Below are 15,931 nucleotides of genomic sequence, written 5' to 3' on the forward strand. Positions count from 1 at the left end.
ACAAAGTACATTAAAAGCATTATATAAGTTGACGAATTCTATCTGAACCTATCACCATTTGGCAAGTCAATGAACCGTGCGCATGCGTCTTACCCCCATGGTATGCGAGAGCTGTTCAGCAGTGAGACTGAGGTTGTAGTTTTGAGCTTCCAGCCGTCGACAATGGCTCTGCAATACTTGCCGCTCCAGAGTTTGTTCTGGGGCAAACCACAAACAATAGAAGTTTAGAAAAAAAAATAAAAATAAAAAAATCACACCCCCATCTAGTGACCAAGATGCGCAACAACTTATTTATAGTTCGATCATGCACATTGAAAAATCAGTAATCAAATGTTATAGGTTAACTAAATAAATCAAACGCCTTCTTACCTTCAACATATTCCTGATAAGCTTCAAATACGGATTCAATCCCTTGCCACTTGGAAGCTGGCGCCGCCTCTTCCTCCCCCTCCTCCTCTTCGTCGTCGTCATCCTCTGAGGCAGACAGGTCCTCCCTCGTCCCTGAAGCGTCGCGATGGAGCGACGCGGAGAAGTGCTGCCCGTTGGGCTGAGGGTGAGCGTGCGCAAGTGCGAGAGCCGATTGGTGCGTGCTGGCGTGTGACTGGGAATGCGGCGGAAGCGGCCTGCCGGGGGCGCTCTGCAGCTCGGGAATGTTGTAATGAACTGAGGACTCCTGCAGGGGAGACGTTTCCGACATCCCGGCACCCCCGCCTGAAAACACAATAATGGGGTCTTAAACTTCAAAAGGAGTGGATGGACTGATGAATACGAGACCCTCAGTGTCCATGATTGTCATTAACTTTATCAAGAAAGTGTCTAATATTCTGTAAAATGGAAGGAATAGCGGTCATCATGTCCTACAGCTGAAGGTGACTTATCCACATTGAAGTGATTGTCAGTCAAAAGAACTCTGAGAAATTATGATAGGAGTCAATAAAAGGAATGCTCTCTGAAGACACCTTCACTGAATGAGCAAACAAAATCCATTCAGACACTGATTGGAGCCCCAAGAAAGATATGAAAGTGCCAATTATTACATTTCATAATAGGGTATAAAATCTAGGACGGTCATGATACGTTGTTTCCTATCTCTCCCCATGATGATTCTTCTTCAGAATTATCATTATTATGATTAGTAGCAGTAATAAAATAGCTTCGCGTCTTCATCGGAACATTGAGCTAACGGGAACCCAGGCCAACCAATTTTGCAGCCACCCTTGGACAGCTTTACCTTTGTGTTTCTGCAGCGCTTTCTGAGTGGACTGCAGCACAGATTCATGGAACTGCTGAGCAAATTCCTCCGGGGTGAAGCTGTCCCAAGGTTTGGTGCGTCCATTCATGCTGTGGACACCCTCCTTAGCCTGTAGAGGGAGCGGGGGCCGCAAGCTGTTCAGCAGGCTGGAACTCCTCCTGGAGATTGGCCCCTCGGTCGGCCCCCGGGCCTTGTCTGGGTAGACAGCTGGAGAAGGAGGATCCTTTGGTCTTAGCGTGTCCCCAAGGGGTTTTGGATTGCCATTAGGGGACGGGGACAAGGGGCAATGTGAGGCGGGGCTATGCGTCCTGACACCGTGGTGGTCTTCTGATTCTGAGGTGGGCTGGGAACATGTCGAATCTGTAACACATATTATTATTTTGAGTTTCTTCCATCCATTGTTTTTCTGGCGAGCTGGAGCCTATCCCAGCTGACCGAGCGAGAGCCAGGGAACACTCAGAACTGGTTGCCATTTTAGTTTTAGGGTTTCTGAAACTGGACTCTTGGGCTTCAGTCAAACAAGCTACATTTTCTGTGTTTGCATGTTGTCTTTGAGTATTTCTTTCTCATATATATATATATATATATATAATATATGCATGTACATATTGGTTCTTTGGATGAATAACCGATTAGGAGAATAAACTCGCTATTGCGACACTTTAAGAATAAGGAAGTGCTTTATGTGTCTCACCAGAGAGCTGTACTGTGGGGCTTTTGCACAGCGGATGAGGGGCATGTCTGATGGTATCCAAGGTTATGCTCTTTTCTTTAATTGCCTGGAGCAGCTCCGCTGCCCTTTCAGTATCTACAAGATGTAAAAAAAAAAGGAAAAATATGAAATGAGTGAATTTCACAGGCCTTGAGTTTCCTTAACCCATGCATACTTTGCGGCATTGGCAGTATTTTAATGTCATTAAAAAGAAGGGTCTAATGTATGTGCGTGTGTGAGAACATTCCACTTTCAATTAATAGAGTCTTCCACACTTAAACAAAGGTAAAACTGCATTATGTATGCAACTTAAATACGCTCCTAATGATACAGGAAATTGAGGGTGAGATGGTGGCATCTGGAGTCAACGTGCTAATGAGAGGCGGCTGCATTTGAAGCAGACTGCGCTCAACTGAAGTGAATCGTCAGCGATCTGCGGAGCCCCGCTGAGAACGACTACAATGCTCGGAGTGCTAATGAGCACGAGATGCTTCTGCTTTGCTCTGCTGGAATTAGACGTAATGCTGAGATGAGTCAATGATGATGTCAGCGGGCCGCGTAAAGGGCGCCGGCCGGGTCGATGCTTTGACCGATTCACTACTGTAACACACGTGGGGAGTGGATGCAAAATACCAACAGATGGCATGGAAAAAAAAAAAATTATCGACAGATGTGAAAGTCTCTTGCCTTTTCTCTGCTGAAGGGTGACATGGGAAAGTCTGAACATGGTGAGGAAGCGCTTCTTTTCCTCCAACTCCGGTGCTCGGTCCATCTCCTCAGGGGTGAAGCGCGTGCTGAGTTGCGGAGGAGGAGGCGTGCGTTTGGACTGCGAGGCAGCTGGCGAGGGGCTGCGCTCCCTTAGCATCCTCCGTCGCTTTCTTCTCTTCTGCTGCATCAGCTCCTCCCGCCGGCCCACAGTGGTCAGGCTGAACATTCCTAGGAAGTCCAATTTCTGCACAGAAATTATGTTTTTTTTTTTTTGCCAAGTCAAAGATTTTGTGTCGGTGGGTGCTTTACCTCGGTGGAGTCGTCAAGTTTGAGTGGAGGCTGCTCCGCTACCCTTCTGAGATGTGCCCTCACCTCCTCCTCATCGCTTTCGTCATACGAGTCATCCAGCTCATAGTAGTAACCTGCGGAGAACACACAGGTCACCAAAATCTATCCTGGTTTCAGCGTTGAAAATGAAATGAGGACAATTAGCGGTCAGTGAAAATGAACGGTTCAAGCTGGCCTGACTCAGCCGTAATACGGAAAAAACGAACAGACAAAGACATCCAAGTCACGTTTTAGCTCCACGCCGGGCCCTTGACTCACCAAGCCAATTACAAAACACACTCAGAAAAGTCTACCATTTGTTAGCAACTGCGCCAGACCCTGCCTGGGTCATCAGAGTACTTAAAAATATCACCAGACTACTTTGATGCTCTTAAGTAGTATGTTGAGTTAAAGTGAGCTCCTAAGTGGAACATGTCATCACAAAGTGTTCTGCAACACTGAGTGCGAGTACCTTTCTCCTTGGCTTCCCTCTTCCTCTTCTCCTCCAAGTCCAGTTTACTGACCGGCCTTCTGTGCTGCTGAAGAAGCTCGTCATAGATCAGCATCGTGTCTGGCGCCATTTCCAGTGGGGCTAACTGTCCTACACCTGACCCAGACACCGTGCCCATCGCTTGTCCGTGACGGCCGTGGCCTTGGAGGCTCTTCGGTCCAGCGCTGCTTTTGACGGATCCTTCCATTTCATACTGGCTGCTCAGGGACATGGACGCCCGATGCTGGTTGAAGAAAGAGTGGGTGGATTTCTCCAAATCGGCAAGAAATGTACCGGGCTCCGGCAGGCCAGGCGGCCCTCTGGGTTGCAAATACTTCTCCATTGCCCCACTGTCTCGCCTCCTGCCCCCATCCTCATACTTGGAGGGGCCGGGCTGTAGCCGACTGAGATCGTAATGTCCCATCCCCGAGGGATCGTGGGTGCGTCGGGACTCTGAGGGTGTCTCTATTAGAGATGCTGGGTTCCACAAAGTTGTGGGAGGTGGAGGATGATGTTCACGTGGTGGCTGGGAGGGCTTGGGAGAGATGAGTGGTGGAGGGGCACCTAAATGGGAATGGGGGTCTCGGCTTCCCGCTTCGTGATTATTTGGTCTGTGAACACAGAATGCAAGATCCTTAAGCATTGGAAAAAAATCTTAAGTATAAATAAATGATATGCATTCAACACATTACCAGATGTGTGTATGTGCGTGTGCATGTGTTCTTAAGCACAGTAGCCCGGAGCAGAAGTGAGCTATGGCTAAGGCACACTATGTCCTCCAGATAAAGTAAATGGTCATTTCTGATCTAATGCGCATGAGGTGGACCACATTTTTAGAAGTCAAGGAGATATTCTTCAGGGAAGCAGAAAAAGAAATGACAGAAAAAGATTACAGCATGACAATAAGGCTTCCATTTTCTTAGTAGAAATTTGCTCAAAATGGCAAAGTTAAAGAACGATGTGTACCGCAGCCTGAGACATTCTTTGGAGATGAGGCATGAGTAAATATTCGACATAATTGTTGTTACATTTTCAAATACAAGCCCACATTTTGCACAATTTGTGAAAACGAGCAGTACTGACAAAATCTTTGCTGAATTTTGTACATACACTTACAAAAGCAGAACGTAGTACAAGAGGCGCCAGATTAGAGCTATTTGTTTACGTTCCTGTGAATCGAAATGTGCATTATCTGCAATCTGCAGCCTATGATGTGGTCGAGTGATTAGCCCCATTGCATTTGTGACTATTTGCATGACTGCCGACCGACCTACTCGCTCAGTATTAACGACAACCCAGATTCTTGTCAGGTACACAACCAACACAGCCTTGCAACAGAAAGAAGAGGAAGTAGGAGGCTTATTCTTTTGCTATTGCACAGACAAGGTTGACAGGATTAGTCAAGACTGCGCCTTTGTGAAGCTTAGCCGTCCCACCAGCTGCCTATCTGAAACCCTCCCAACCACAACTCATGAAACAGCAGTTATCAGGACCCCACTTTGCACTCTGCATCATCGCCTAAACATAGCTGTCAGTCTTGTCTCTGTGTTGGATGCACAAGCTGGCGTGGACAGAAATAGAGTCAATGTGATTCTTCTGTCAGGTTGATCTTTTTTTTTTCCCCCAGTCCTTTCTGAAGACAACCCTCTAAAGCTCGTCAGTCTTGGAGGCTTCAAACCACGGGCACCACTGTGTGCAGTCAAATTGGTGACTTTATTGCTTCAAATCACGCCGCCCATCCCGTCGAGACTTTGCATAGGTAGACTGATAAACAAATACGTAGTGTCTGCATGAATTGCGCCAAGTCAGCACCGACATGGAAAGGACGGGTGTTTGATCCTCACCTGTGCAAGTCTGTCCTATGTTCCGGTGCATCGAGATTCCGGCCTAAATCCAGGTGCTGTTCCAGAACCTGCTGGCGGAATTCCGACACCTGGTATTGGCGATCCGCTTTCTCTTGCCGTATCTTGCGTTGCCTTGCCAACCACCTCTCCTCCTCATTGTTCCTGGGAGCGATTATGGATGTTGGGAGACCTGTCCCCACAGCACTGGGCCCCATGAAGAGGCTGTGGCCTGAGATTAGACCTGGGACTGGGTGATGCGATTGTACCATTGCAGAGTGGAGTCCTGGCGGGACCGGTTTTGGAGCGGGCAGAGGGGGCTCTTTGGTTTTATCTGTGAAGGAACAGAAAGATCATTGCTTATGTGGAAAAGTGTTGAGGAACAAAATGGCGGCTCAGCAATGGCAGCGGTGACACATACCAGCCCGATTAGGGGTGAGTCTTTCTGGCTTGCTTCGCTCTTCCTGCCCTCTCATGGCATGAAGCTCAGCCAGGTACTGGCTCTCCATAGCCTTCGAGGCTTGAAGCTCTTTCTCTCTCTGCGCTCTCTCCTTTTGCTTTTCCAGTTCCTTTTCTCTTTCTCTCTCCTTCTCCCTCTCTCTTTCTCTCTCTCTTTCCCGTTCCCGCTCTCGTTCCCTCTCTCGCTCCCGTTCTCGCTCCCGTTCCAGCTCCCGCTCCCTTTCGCGCTCCCGTTCTTTCTCTCGCTCGGCCTCCCGCTCCCGCTCTTTTTCGCGCTCGCGTTCCCGCTCCCTCTCGCGCTGCCGCAGCTCATCCTCCAGCTGAAGCCTTGAGAGAAAAGTAGACGTGCGGCCATATGTAAAATAAATAGGATGCTTTGAAGGAAAGAAAGAAAAAAAAGAAATGCCCAAGTCAATTGAATTTTACCTTTCAGACTGCAGTGCTGAGAGTGACGGATGTGTGAAGTCTCCAGGGTAGCGGACCCCTGATAAGTGCATATGGACTGCAGATGGATGGATGGGAGGTAAAGCGCCCCCTGCTGGTAGCGGATAGAAAGGTGACCTCAAAGCGGCGAGGCAGAATGGGTCATCCATCCTGGGAGATGAGCGGTGCAGGAACAAAATAAATAGCGTCAGTCTCGCCTTGGAAGAGCGCACCACTCACTGTCATTAACCTTTGTCCTTCTGTCTCCTCAAAAGAAGAACCAGAGTGTCTTTCATCGCTCAAGAAAGCAACGCTGTCAGCTAGCCTCAATCACTGCACAGCAGCTGTCAGAGTCTGTGTTATGTTACAACTGTGTGTCGCTTGTGTATATCGGTGACATCCACAGCTCAACCCCTCATTAAACCCATTACAGTGCAGTATGTGATGGATGCTGCACTTCTCTGATGTTGCAAGGCTGACAGGAGGAAGGGGGGAACGCAGTTTATGTGAAGGCCTGAAGCAAGGAGGGCCCTTCAACATACACACGCACACAGTCATACATAATGTAGCGTCAAAATGATCCCATTTGGGAAAAGAAATTCTGCTGCTGGTATTTTCCGAGTGACCACTAAGTGCTCTTGGAAAGGTCTACACTACATGAGAAGATATCGAGATTCTTAAAAGGAAGATATTGTAATCATTCGTCAGTGTTTATTTGTTTTGGTGAGGGTTAGGCTACCTTTAACAACATGACAGGAGCAAAACATTATGCACCTCTCAATTTGATGCGGTGGAGTTCTACACTAATGTAAACAACGATGACGATAATTAAGATCGAGCGTATCCGATAGTGTTAATAAATTTGTACGTGTTTTTTTTTCTCAATACAGCTGAATAGAAACCTTATAAATGGGCCGGGGGCTTGCTCTCCTTTTTTCGTACATGACTGAAGTGTTGATGATTTGTTCTAATACTAGAACAGTGATGCCTTTTGCAATGTATATTTGAACACAAATGGTGCAGCAACAGATGTTGACAGAAAATATAACAATACTAACATATATTCATATACACATATATTTGTAGCCCTTTAAGGAAAACAACAACTAATATTGAAACAGCAGACTGAGAAAACTTCAGGACTAAACAAGTTAAACAGCAAAGCCCTGAAGGTTTAGTTTCCTTTAGTCTTTTTTTTTTAAATGTTTAGTCTTTTTTAGTCAAAAAGATAAGCTTGCACATTTTATGTCCAGTCTCCAAAACGTTTGTATGACGAGACCCACCTGTACGGGGTGAAGGACGGGTGGGGCAAGTAGCTGGGATGGTAGTATGCAGCGGCGGCAGCTGCGGTGGCGGGGTCCAGGCCCAATGGCAAAGAGGGCATGCGGAGTGCATCCTCAGTAGTGGCATAGGGCCTGAAACCACGGAGGTACTCTTCGGGTACAGGACCAGGCGGCACGGCATTAGGCAACTGTCTGGGGAGGCTGTTAACACAATCAAAAAGAGGGAGCTGAACTTCAGGGGAAATTACAATTCTCTCAAGTCGGTCGTACAAAATACAAATAGTATTTGAAAATGTCACAATTATTTCATGCAGGGAGCTACGCACTTGAGCGGCTGGAAACGTGAATCCTGCATCACGGCGCCAGGGGGGAGACCGAAGGCATAAGGGTTTCCCAGCAGGTGGGCGGGGACTGAGGGGCCCTTTTCCTGGGGGAGGGTCCCTTCCGCACCCAGCCGTTCCCTGCTGGCCCCACGAGGCCCGGAATCAGCCTGGGGGAGAGATGCAACCAGAGAGTCTTATTCATTGTTTGAGCAGACATGTGACCGACACGCTTGTCAGTGTTGATGGAGCCCATCCTGTGAGGGGGGGAAAAGGGGACTGTTTAGGATTCAGCAGGCTCTCTCACAGTCTCTGCTTACACCTCAACCACATGCAGTATTTCCTTGCAAATAAGTCTCCATTATTTCTCGGAGGATATACGAAAGCATGGAGAACAAAGGCGACCCCAAGCGGGACAAGCTGAAAGTCACAACAACATCTAAGCAAAAAAAAAAAATGTCATTACTATGATCGATAAGAATGTGGCGATATACATAACCGACACATGAACAATAAATTCCTGAATTGTGTATGTGTGTGTGCGGCGTCCACACAAAACCCTTCAGAGAGAAGGCAACATCCAAAGCGAAACATCTCGCTGCCTGTGTTTCTTGTCAATCCTACATCTCTGTCACCTCCCTCTCTGCCTTTGGCAGCAAGCTTGGTCTCACTTATCCAATTCCACAACACACACTCACACGCACACACAGGCTGGTAGGCACCCACACGCACGTACGTACGCGCACACACGCGCACCATTTCAGAGCTACAAAGGCATCCCGCTGTGGGAGTGGGAGTGCGCTTTCTGAAAGCTTTGGTTTCTCTTTGGCAAAAAATGCAATTGCCGAACAGAGATTCTTGCAACCTTTGTAAATTGTACAAGGAAACTGTTTATGGGGGGGGGGGGATAGTGAGGAGAGGAGGAACAGCTCTCCCTCCCCCAAAAAATGAAACTACAAGCAAGGGAGGGAGGGGTGGCGGGGTGGACGGTAATGAAGGCAGGAGAGAAGATAGTTTCTTGCCCCCACTAAATTAACCTTTGGTCTGGGCAGGATTAGAAAGAAACCTTGCAACAGCACTCGGCAACTGATAAAACAAATCCCATTTAGTGAGGCATTACCCTCTGCGTTGTATTTCCGCAACCGATGACCCAAGCTGACACAAACGTGCAACATCCATCCACAAATGCTCACTCCCCATATTGTTCTTTGTCTCTTGAATCCACTTTTCCACGGTAAGCTCCTTGTTTGATGGGCTTCACGAAACACAATGCTGCTTCACTCTCTCAAATGCTTTTTAACAACAAGGACATTGCATCCCAAAAATGGTCACGTAGAAAGCTTCATAGATGTTATATATCAGTCACATGAACCCATTAAAGCTGGAACTTTCCAAATGTTATGCAGCTGCACAAGTATATATATTCAGAGACAAACAATTCTATGATGAATCTGGATTCTTGGTCAATTTAAAGAGAAAACGGCTTAAACCAATATTCTGCATATTACAGAGAGTGTGACTCAGTAACTGTTGGTTGGTGCTATGCCCAGATTATGATGACCAGCAAAATCGACTGTTCCTTTCCACCCAATTTCACAGAAATCCCCTCGTAAGAGGATGCATCAAAGCTCGGCCGTGCTGCCGCAATCCTGCGATTGCCTTAGCACTGTCACTGCACATTCTTATCATATTTCATCGAAACAACAAAAGCATGAACATAGAAGTATAAATAGAAATGAGCTAACCAGCCCTATGGAAATTATTGTATGTTTGCAAAAGGGCAATTACTTCTATACAAAGTTACAAGCAGCTGTACTAGAGTGAAAAATTCTATTCCCTATTAGAAAGACACCTTCATTCGCCCAGGCACTCGTACACCTTTGCAGACATTACGCTTTGACCTCCGACTTGTCTTTAAGAGCGGCTTGTCACGGATGCACGCACTCGTGCGCAGTCTTGAAGACACCATTTACAGCCATCTTCCTCGGAGCGAGTCAGGCCCCGTAACCTTCGGCGTCTGCGAGACCCGACACATTGTAGCGTGCTCGTTTTCGCCTCTCAGATGAAGCCCTGAATCGGAATTGCCAATTAAAAAGCAATTACTGGCCGCAGCGGGAGCAGAATCCTGCAGTCATTAAAGCAAAATGCCAACGCACCAAACGCTCCTTCCATCACTGCTTTGGCAATTACCCCCCCCCCCCCCCCATGAAAGACTGCCTCATCTAAGGGACGCTAAATAGAAGGCAGTGCTTATATTGTATGTTAACAGAGCAACAAACAAGCTTTTATTAGAGACTGTAAAGGGATTTAGAGATAACACCACGGCCTTCATGCAAAGCGTTTTCTTTGAATTGTGTGACCCCTCTGACCTTACGGCTCTGTATGACCACAAGAGTCTTTGAGCGCTCTTAAGTAGCGGCATCACAGCCAGATAGCGCTCTTTTCGCATCCACGTACACACTCGCCCACCCCAGCTCCGTTGTCCTCATCAATTGCCTCGGCGTCGTCATTCTTCTGCTCCACAAAGCTGCCAGAGGCCCCGCAAACCTGTTGACATGACCTTTTCCATTCTAGCTTGACCTCTTTCATGCATAGGCGCATAAACATATAAGCTAACAAACAAGATTATTTTCATGAAGAAAGGCTGCTTTCGCTTTCACTGTCTTGAAATGGTGACACACTCGAACGCCAAAAGACACTCCCTCCCCTTCAATCTGTGTTCAACCTTTGAACCCCGCAAGCGTTATTTTGTATAAAAAAGCCATCGCTAAGTTGAGAGAGGGATCGAAGCGGCGTGTCCGCAGGCGAGAAGACAATGGCCTGAATGCACTTGCATATTTCAAAATGCATGACCTTCTCAATGGCTGTTTGCTATGTACCTGATCGCCTTCCTCTCTCCTTAGCCCTTCGAATCCATCAAACAAAGTGTCCAGGCCAGTTTGTGCATGGTGCCGACCGGGCAAGTGCTGTCCATAACTGTGTGCTTGGCCTCCACCATTAGCCCTGATCTGCGATAAGAAGGCTTAAAGCAAGGCCATAATCCATAATCCACTCCTTATCAAAGCAAGCAGGGCTCCCTCTCTGCCTCTTTCTAATGCCCCACTCCGTAACAGCAACCTTGCATCAGGACTCACGAGGTAGAGGATGCGCTTGACTACGTGGGTGAGGAAGGTGGAAGTACTTGTACTTGGAGGAGGATGAGGAGCCTTAGGGCTATGGACTTCACAGAAGCTGCGCCAAGGCCAAGAGGGTTAAGTAGGGGAGGATATCACCTTGATGACCATTGGGCAGCTCGCAGAGTTTAAGTCATTGGGCCAAAGCGGGCGCGAAAAAGGGGCAAAGTAGTGCCATGATAGTGAACTCGAGCAAATATTCCTTGCTCCATTAGGTATGTCAAAAGCACAAATATCTTGGGTAACAGGTCAGCGGAAAGAAAAAAAAAATCCATTAATCCCTCATAAGCCTGACGACGCGCACGCTTGTGCTAACTGGCAAACTGAAGAATAAACACTCCATCGCCGCTTAGATGACACACAAGCAAATAGAAGGGCTAAAAATAGAACAAAGCTCTTTTATTTGATCTTTTTGTTTACCTGGCGTCCCTCGCTCCTCCAGAGTCCGTTGCTAGTCTTGGTTGGAGCAATGGTGACGACGGGTGGAGTGTTTGGCACGCTGTGGCCTGCCGGCGGAACCAGGACAGGCCCTGGACCGAGAGGACCCCTCTTGGGCGTACTGACCGGAGAGCTGTGGTTGGTGGCTGGCGACGACACTGGGGAGGATTCACTGCTGATGGAGGAGGCAGCTAAGGAATGATAGGGAAGAGAAATGAATGCGTTAAGGATGATTTGATGCTGTTCCACACATGGAGAATCGATTAGTAATGGACACAATCAAATTTTGATTGTCAAAGATTCCAGAGCCCATGTAGCATTTGATTCATCAACAGTTCTTAGCAACATGCATAGGATGTGTGTAGTTAAGCAGAGAAGCCATTAATCATGGATTATCCAACCAGCAGAAGGTTCAATTAATTCAGGCCTAACTCATTTGTTGATTGAACTTGCGCTAATAAATAAATAAATAAAATCACAAATCAAATAAACGGGAAGTACAAGGTCTGTAGTGGTTCTGTGAAGTACTTTAGCTTGGGCTGCGGTTTATTATTTTTTTATGTCTCTTACTTTTCAAGTGAAGGGGGGGGGGGGGGGACTTTCTCAGAACTGTCTTTTTGGGGAAAAAATAAAAAAAATAAAATTAATCACTTCTGTTCCAAATTCATGGATCAAGACAATTTGTTCAAACACCCATTGCACACTAAATACAAAACGGCGATTGTAGTAATACAACAGCAACAGATAAAAGGCCAGATGTATGGCCCTAGGCCACAATTATAAAATGACAGTAATTAGAATGCACAGCGTCGCGAGAGCCACAATCTCAACACAGCGAAAAGGTTGCTTGAGAGTGAAGCACTCATAGCCAACGTACACACTTCCACATACCGCTAGATTTGTAATTCCATTGCATGTACGCACACACATAGAACAGGTGGCAAGAAGCTGGCCCAATGAGCTTCTCTGCTGTGCCGAGGCTTGTGTCACATTAACAAAACCCTCCAGGGAATGCCTGGAGCGGAGGGTCACAGTCTGGTCGCATGCCTCGCTTTGCTCACTCCTCCTCACTCTCTCTCTTTGTAGTCCCAATGCACCCAAATCGTGTGCTCACATTCACACTTGACAGCAGTTTCCGTTTCGAGACCACACGTATCGACTGTATCTGTCTGTATGCCGATAACTATGATTTCTCACCAGGGTGCCCGATAAGACTTACTCTTTCTTTCATAATCTTGTCCAGCGGGTCTCCTCGGCTCATCCAAAACGCAGCATTAGACAGTCAAACTGGGTCACAACCATTTCAACGGCACTTCGATGCGGAAGCACGAGCATTTGCATTCTGCAAGCAGGTCGTTGGAACGTCTACAATCTCGCACGCAGTCGCACACATGAAAGCGGTTGAAAACGCCGACTCGTTTTCACTTTCAGGTCTACTTCCTCCCCACCTTTCTCACAATCAGAACAAAAACCACAGGTCTCATTCACGTTACCGTTTCTTCCTAGCGACGGTTACCGTGGTAACTGAACATACAACATCCTCTCATTGTGGGTGTGGTCAAATCATTGCCAGATTTTAATCCTTCTGACTAATACCGCTGAATAATGGAAGAAATCAATAATGGCAGGTTAGACTACGGTCCAGAAAACTAAAAATCTATGCTAGAAAGCACGGTGGGGCCGGAGTGGGTAGCTGGCAAGCACCGTGAGGCGAGACATAAAAATGAAAAATGAGATAGGTGGTGACTGGGGGGCTAGAAAATAGAGAGGGAGTGCAAAGGAGGTGTGAGGTGAGGCAAGAGGTGGAGCAGAAAAGAAAACTGCGTATTGTGTGTGTGTGTGTGTGTGTGTGTGTGTGTGTGTGTGTGTGGCGGGGGGGGGGGCATATCTTGTCTACACAAAGGCAATTAGTAGCCTAATCCTCCCCTCTCACCTCAGAGAGCCATTACTTTCCCCTGCAAGACTTTGCCAATCAATAGCTGCCCACTCAGCCTGGGGAACGGAGGTACACTTAATACAGCTCTTGTGTCGCCGTCTATTCGCTGACCACACACACACACGCACACACAATGCTCTACAAAGATGGAGGAACACGAAGCTGGAAGGAGGGACGAGGCAGAGATGAGTGGAGGGGAGCGGTGATCACAGTGATATTATACTGCTAAGCAACAGACCTCTACTCCATTTATTTCCCCCAACCCGCCCTCCTCTCATCTCCTCTGTTTCCTCCTCCTTTTCTGTGTTAAAAGCTGAAAAGATGCAGAGCAGCCTAAATAATTAAGTGAACAGCTAGAGGAGCACAACAGGTGAGCGGAGAAATGCGAGCCGGATAACAACTAAAATATAAACACATTCCTTTTAATTCCTTTAACAACCGACCAGATATCCAACAACCTCTGTTCTATTTCAAAAACAAGAACTAGACCACTGTTTGAAATCCTACTGAATGGGTGTCATGGCTAAAATATACATCTCCTCTTTCATCTACACAAACAGTGAATGTGGCTCGCTGTACAATAAACTACAAACTACATGCAGGTGGATTTTGCTGTTTAATCCATACATCAAAAGCAAAATATTAATCAGAACGCCATGTTTAGGCTGGATTTTGCTGTTGAATTCATATAGCAAAAGCAAAATATTAATCAGAATGTCATGTTTCGGCTAGTAGAGGTCCACATAGCATATTATTGTCAAGAATGTTTTGACTAGACTTCCCCTTCAAAATGATGATGTCAAAAAAGGAGTGCAAGCAATAGGAACTTTATTGAGTTTCATGCGGCATTAAACATGAAAATGTTGATCTATTTTGGAAAACACACCCTCCTCAGTACATTGGATCTATAAAATCAATATAAGAAAATCGATTTTGAAAAGAGAGGAAGTGAGGCAGAGCAAGGGGAGGCTGAGGCTGTTTGATTTATGTGGGGCTTCTTTCTGGATCGTGTCCTCTATTATAAGCCTCCACTCTGCCCGGGCTGCTCCCGCACTTGACCGCTCAAGCAAAGCCACACATGCGCACACATATTTACGACAAACAACAGACCAAGCTGATGTCATAGGCTGAAGTCTGTTCCTTCATCCATTGATCTCATCTATTAAAAAAATAAATAACGGTGACGCATGCTGTGCCAAGGAGGGAAAAGATAGATGACAAATGAAAATAAAGAGGAAAATTGGGCATTCTGACTTCTACTGACTCGCCAAACTGTACACGTGTACTTAAATGCAGCAACTGATGAGGGTTGCGCAAGAAATCCGGTGATGTTATACGGAGGAGGATGTCAAACGGGGCTTGTTTGTGAGTGTGTCGGCGCCAGTCACAGCCTGGAGGCTTTTGCCTTGAAGATACATGCACAGCACAGCCAGGCAGCACAAGCTTCAGGCAGGTTCCAGATGGAGAGGTCACAGACACACTGCCTCACTGTCCCAGCATGCTCCGAAAAACAAGGAGAGCCTCCGGACACGAGCGCACCAAAACATGCACGCATCTTGCACGCAATCTGAATAAGAGCTCAGGTTTTCACAAATCTGCTAATTACTTTCAAATCTTTCTTGTCTTGCCAATGTACTTCACTATCTTTATCCACCTTTGTTCTCTCGTTCTCTCTGTAGTCACTTTATTTCCAAGCTGGGTACAACAGTTGGTAGGAAGCCAGTGATGAAATTCTGATGATGTGTCTACAAGCGTGCGAGAGGAAACAACTGCGAGGATTAAACCCAGATCTGCCTAATTAATCACGTATCAGCGGGCTGGGCTTTTTGAGGCAGCATGTTATCAACGCTTTGTGTGTGTGTGTGTGTGTGTGTGTGTGTGTGTTTTGTGCCACTCTGAAGCTCATTATCCATCACCTCCCCTCTTCAGCACAGCACTCAGAACACCCAACTATTCATTATAATTTGTGTTTGCACTTGCGCATATGAACAGCGATGGCGCTCAAATACTTAAACGAGTAGCTGCCGGCGGTGATTGCGCCGAGCAAAGTCCTCCAAGGCCATGGGATGATGAATCATGCTATCCCATATCCAATATGCTGAATAGCTCATCTAACCATGACGTGAGAGATTGGGTCAGATGGTAAAGACAACTAAGCATGTGTGGTGGTGATGTTTCCTATAAATACAGGCTAAGGATTGACGTGGCTGCATTTCTACGGGTGTCGTGCCTCTACCCACCCCAGAGGTCATAGCTAAACCAAGTTGCCCCAGATGCCCCAACGGCTGACGCACATGCTCATCACATCCTAGACCAGCCAGATAGCACAGTCAGCAGCAAGGCCCCCAAAATAGCAAAGTGGCGTTTAATAAAAAAAAAAAAAAAAAAGGTGCTTGGGATTTATCAGCAATTCTCTGGTGGCCTTTTGTACAACAAAGACAAAGACAGAACCCTTTGACTTGGCATTCACATATTCCCATTTTGCAGCAGGATGGGGAAGATATTAAAAAGCAAAACAGAGCGATAAGAAGAAGAAAAAAAAAATCATATAAAAAGATGAGCTGCAGAC

At 46.8% G+C, this 15,931-nt stretch overlaps 1 protein-coding gene across 1 annotated transcript in view; it reads right to left on the reverse strand.

Moving 5' to 3' along the window:
• Nucleotides 1–15,931, reverse strand: part of gse1b (Gse1 coiled-coil protein b) — a 119,540-nt gene that overhangs the window by 1,465 nt on the left and 102,144 nt on the right. Inside the window, exons 4-16 of the mRNA XM_085907997.1 lie at nucleotides 11,409–11,617; nucleotides 7,822–7,985; nucleotides 7,496–7,696; nucleotides 6,216–6,383; nucleotides 5,752–6,116; nucleotides 5,334–5,664; nucleotides 3,472–4,100; nucleotides 2,982–3,094; nucleotides 2,652–2,916; nucleotides 1,947–2,060; nucleotides 1,232–1,612; nucleotides 370–711; nucleotides 94–197 (exon numbers count right to left, since the gene is read on the reverse strand). Of these exons, the coding sequence (XP_085764123.1) occupies nucleotides 94–197; nucleotides 370–711; nucleotides 1,232–1,612; nucleotides 1,947–2,060; nucleotides 2,652–2,916; nucleotides 2,982–3,094; nucleotides 3,472–4,100; nucleotides 5,334–5,664; nucleotides 5,752–6,116; nucleotides 6,216–6,383; nucleotides 7,496–7,696; nucleotides 7,822–7,985; nucleotides 11,409–11,617 (3,386 nt within the window). The remainder of the gene's footprint in view (nucleotides 1–93; nucleotides 198–369; nucleotides 712–1,231; nucleotides 1,613–1,946; nucleotides 2,061–2,651; nucleotides 2,917–2,981; nucleotides 3,095–3,471; nucleotides 4,101–5,333; nucleotides 5,665–5,751; nucleotides 6,117–6,215; nucleotides 6,384–7,495; nucleotides 7,697–7,821; nucleotides 7,986–11,408; nucleotides 11,618–15,931) is intronic.

Source organism: Syngnathus leptorhynchus, chromosome 3 (genome assembly GCF_054491065.1).
Source record: "Syngnathus leptorhynchus isolate UIUO chromosome 3, UIUO_Slep, whole genome shotgun sequence".
Taxonomy (NCBI): domain Eukaryota; kingdom Metazoa; phylum Chordata; class Actinopteri; order Syngnathiformes; family Syngnathidae; genus Syngnathus; species Syngnathus leptorhynchus.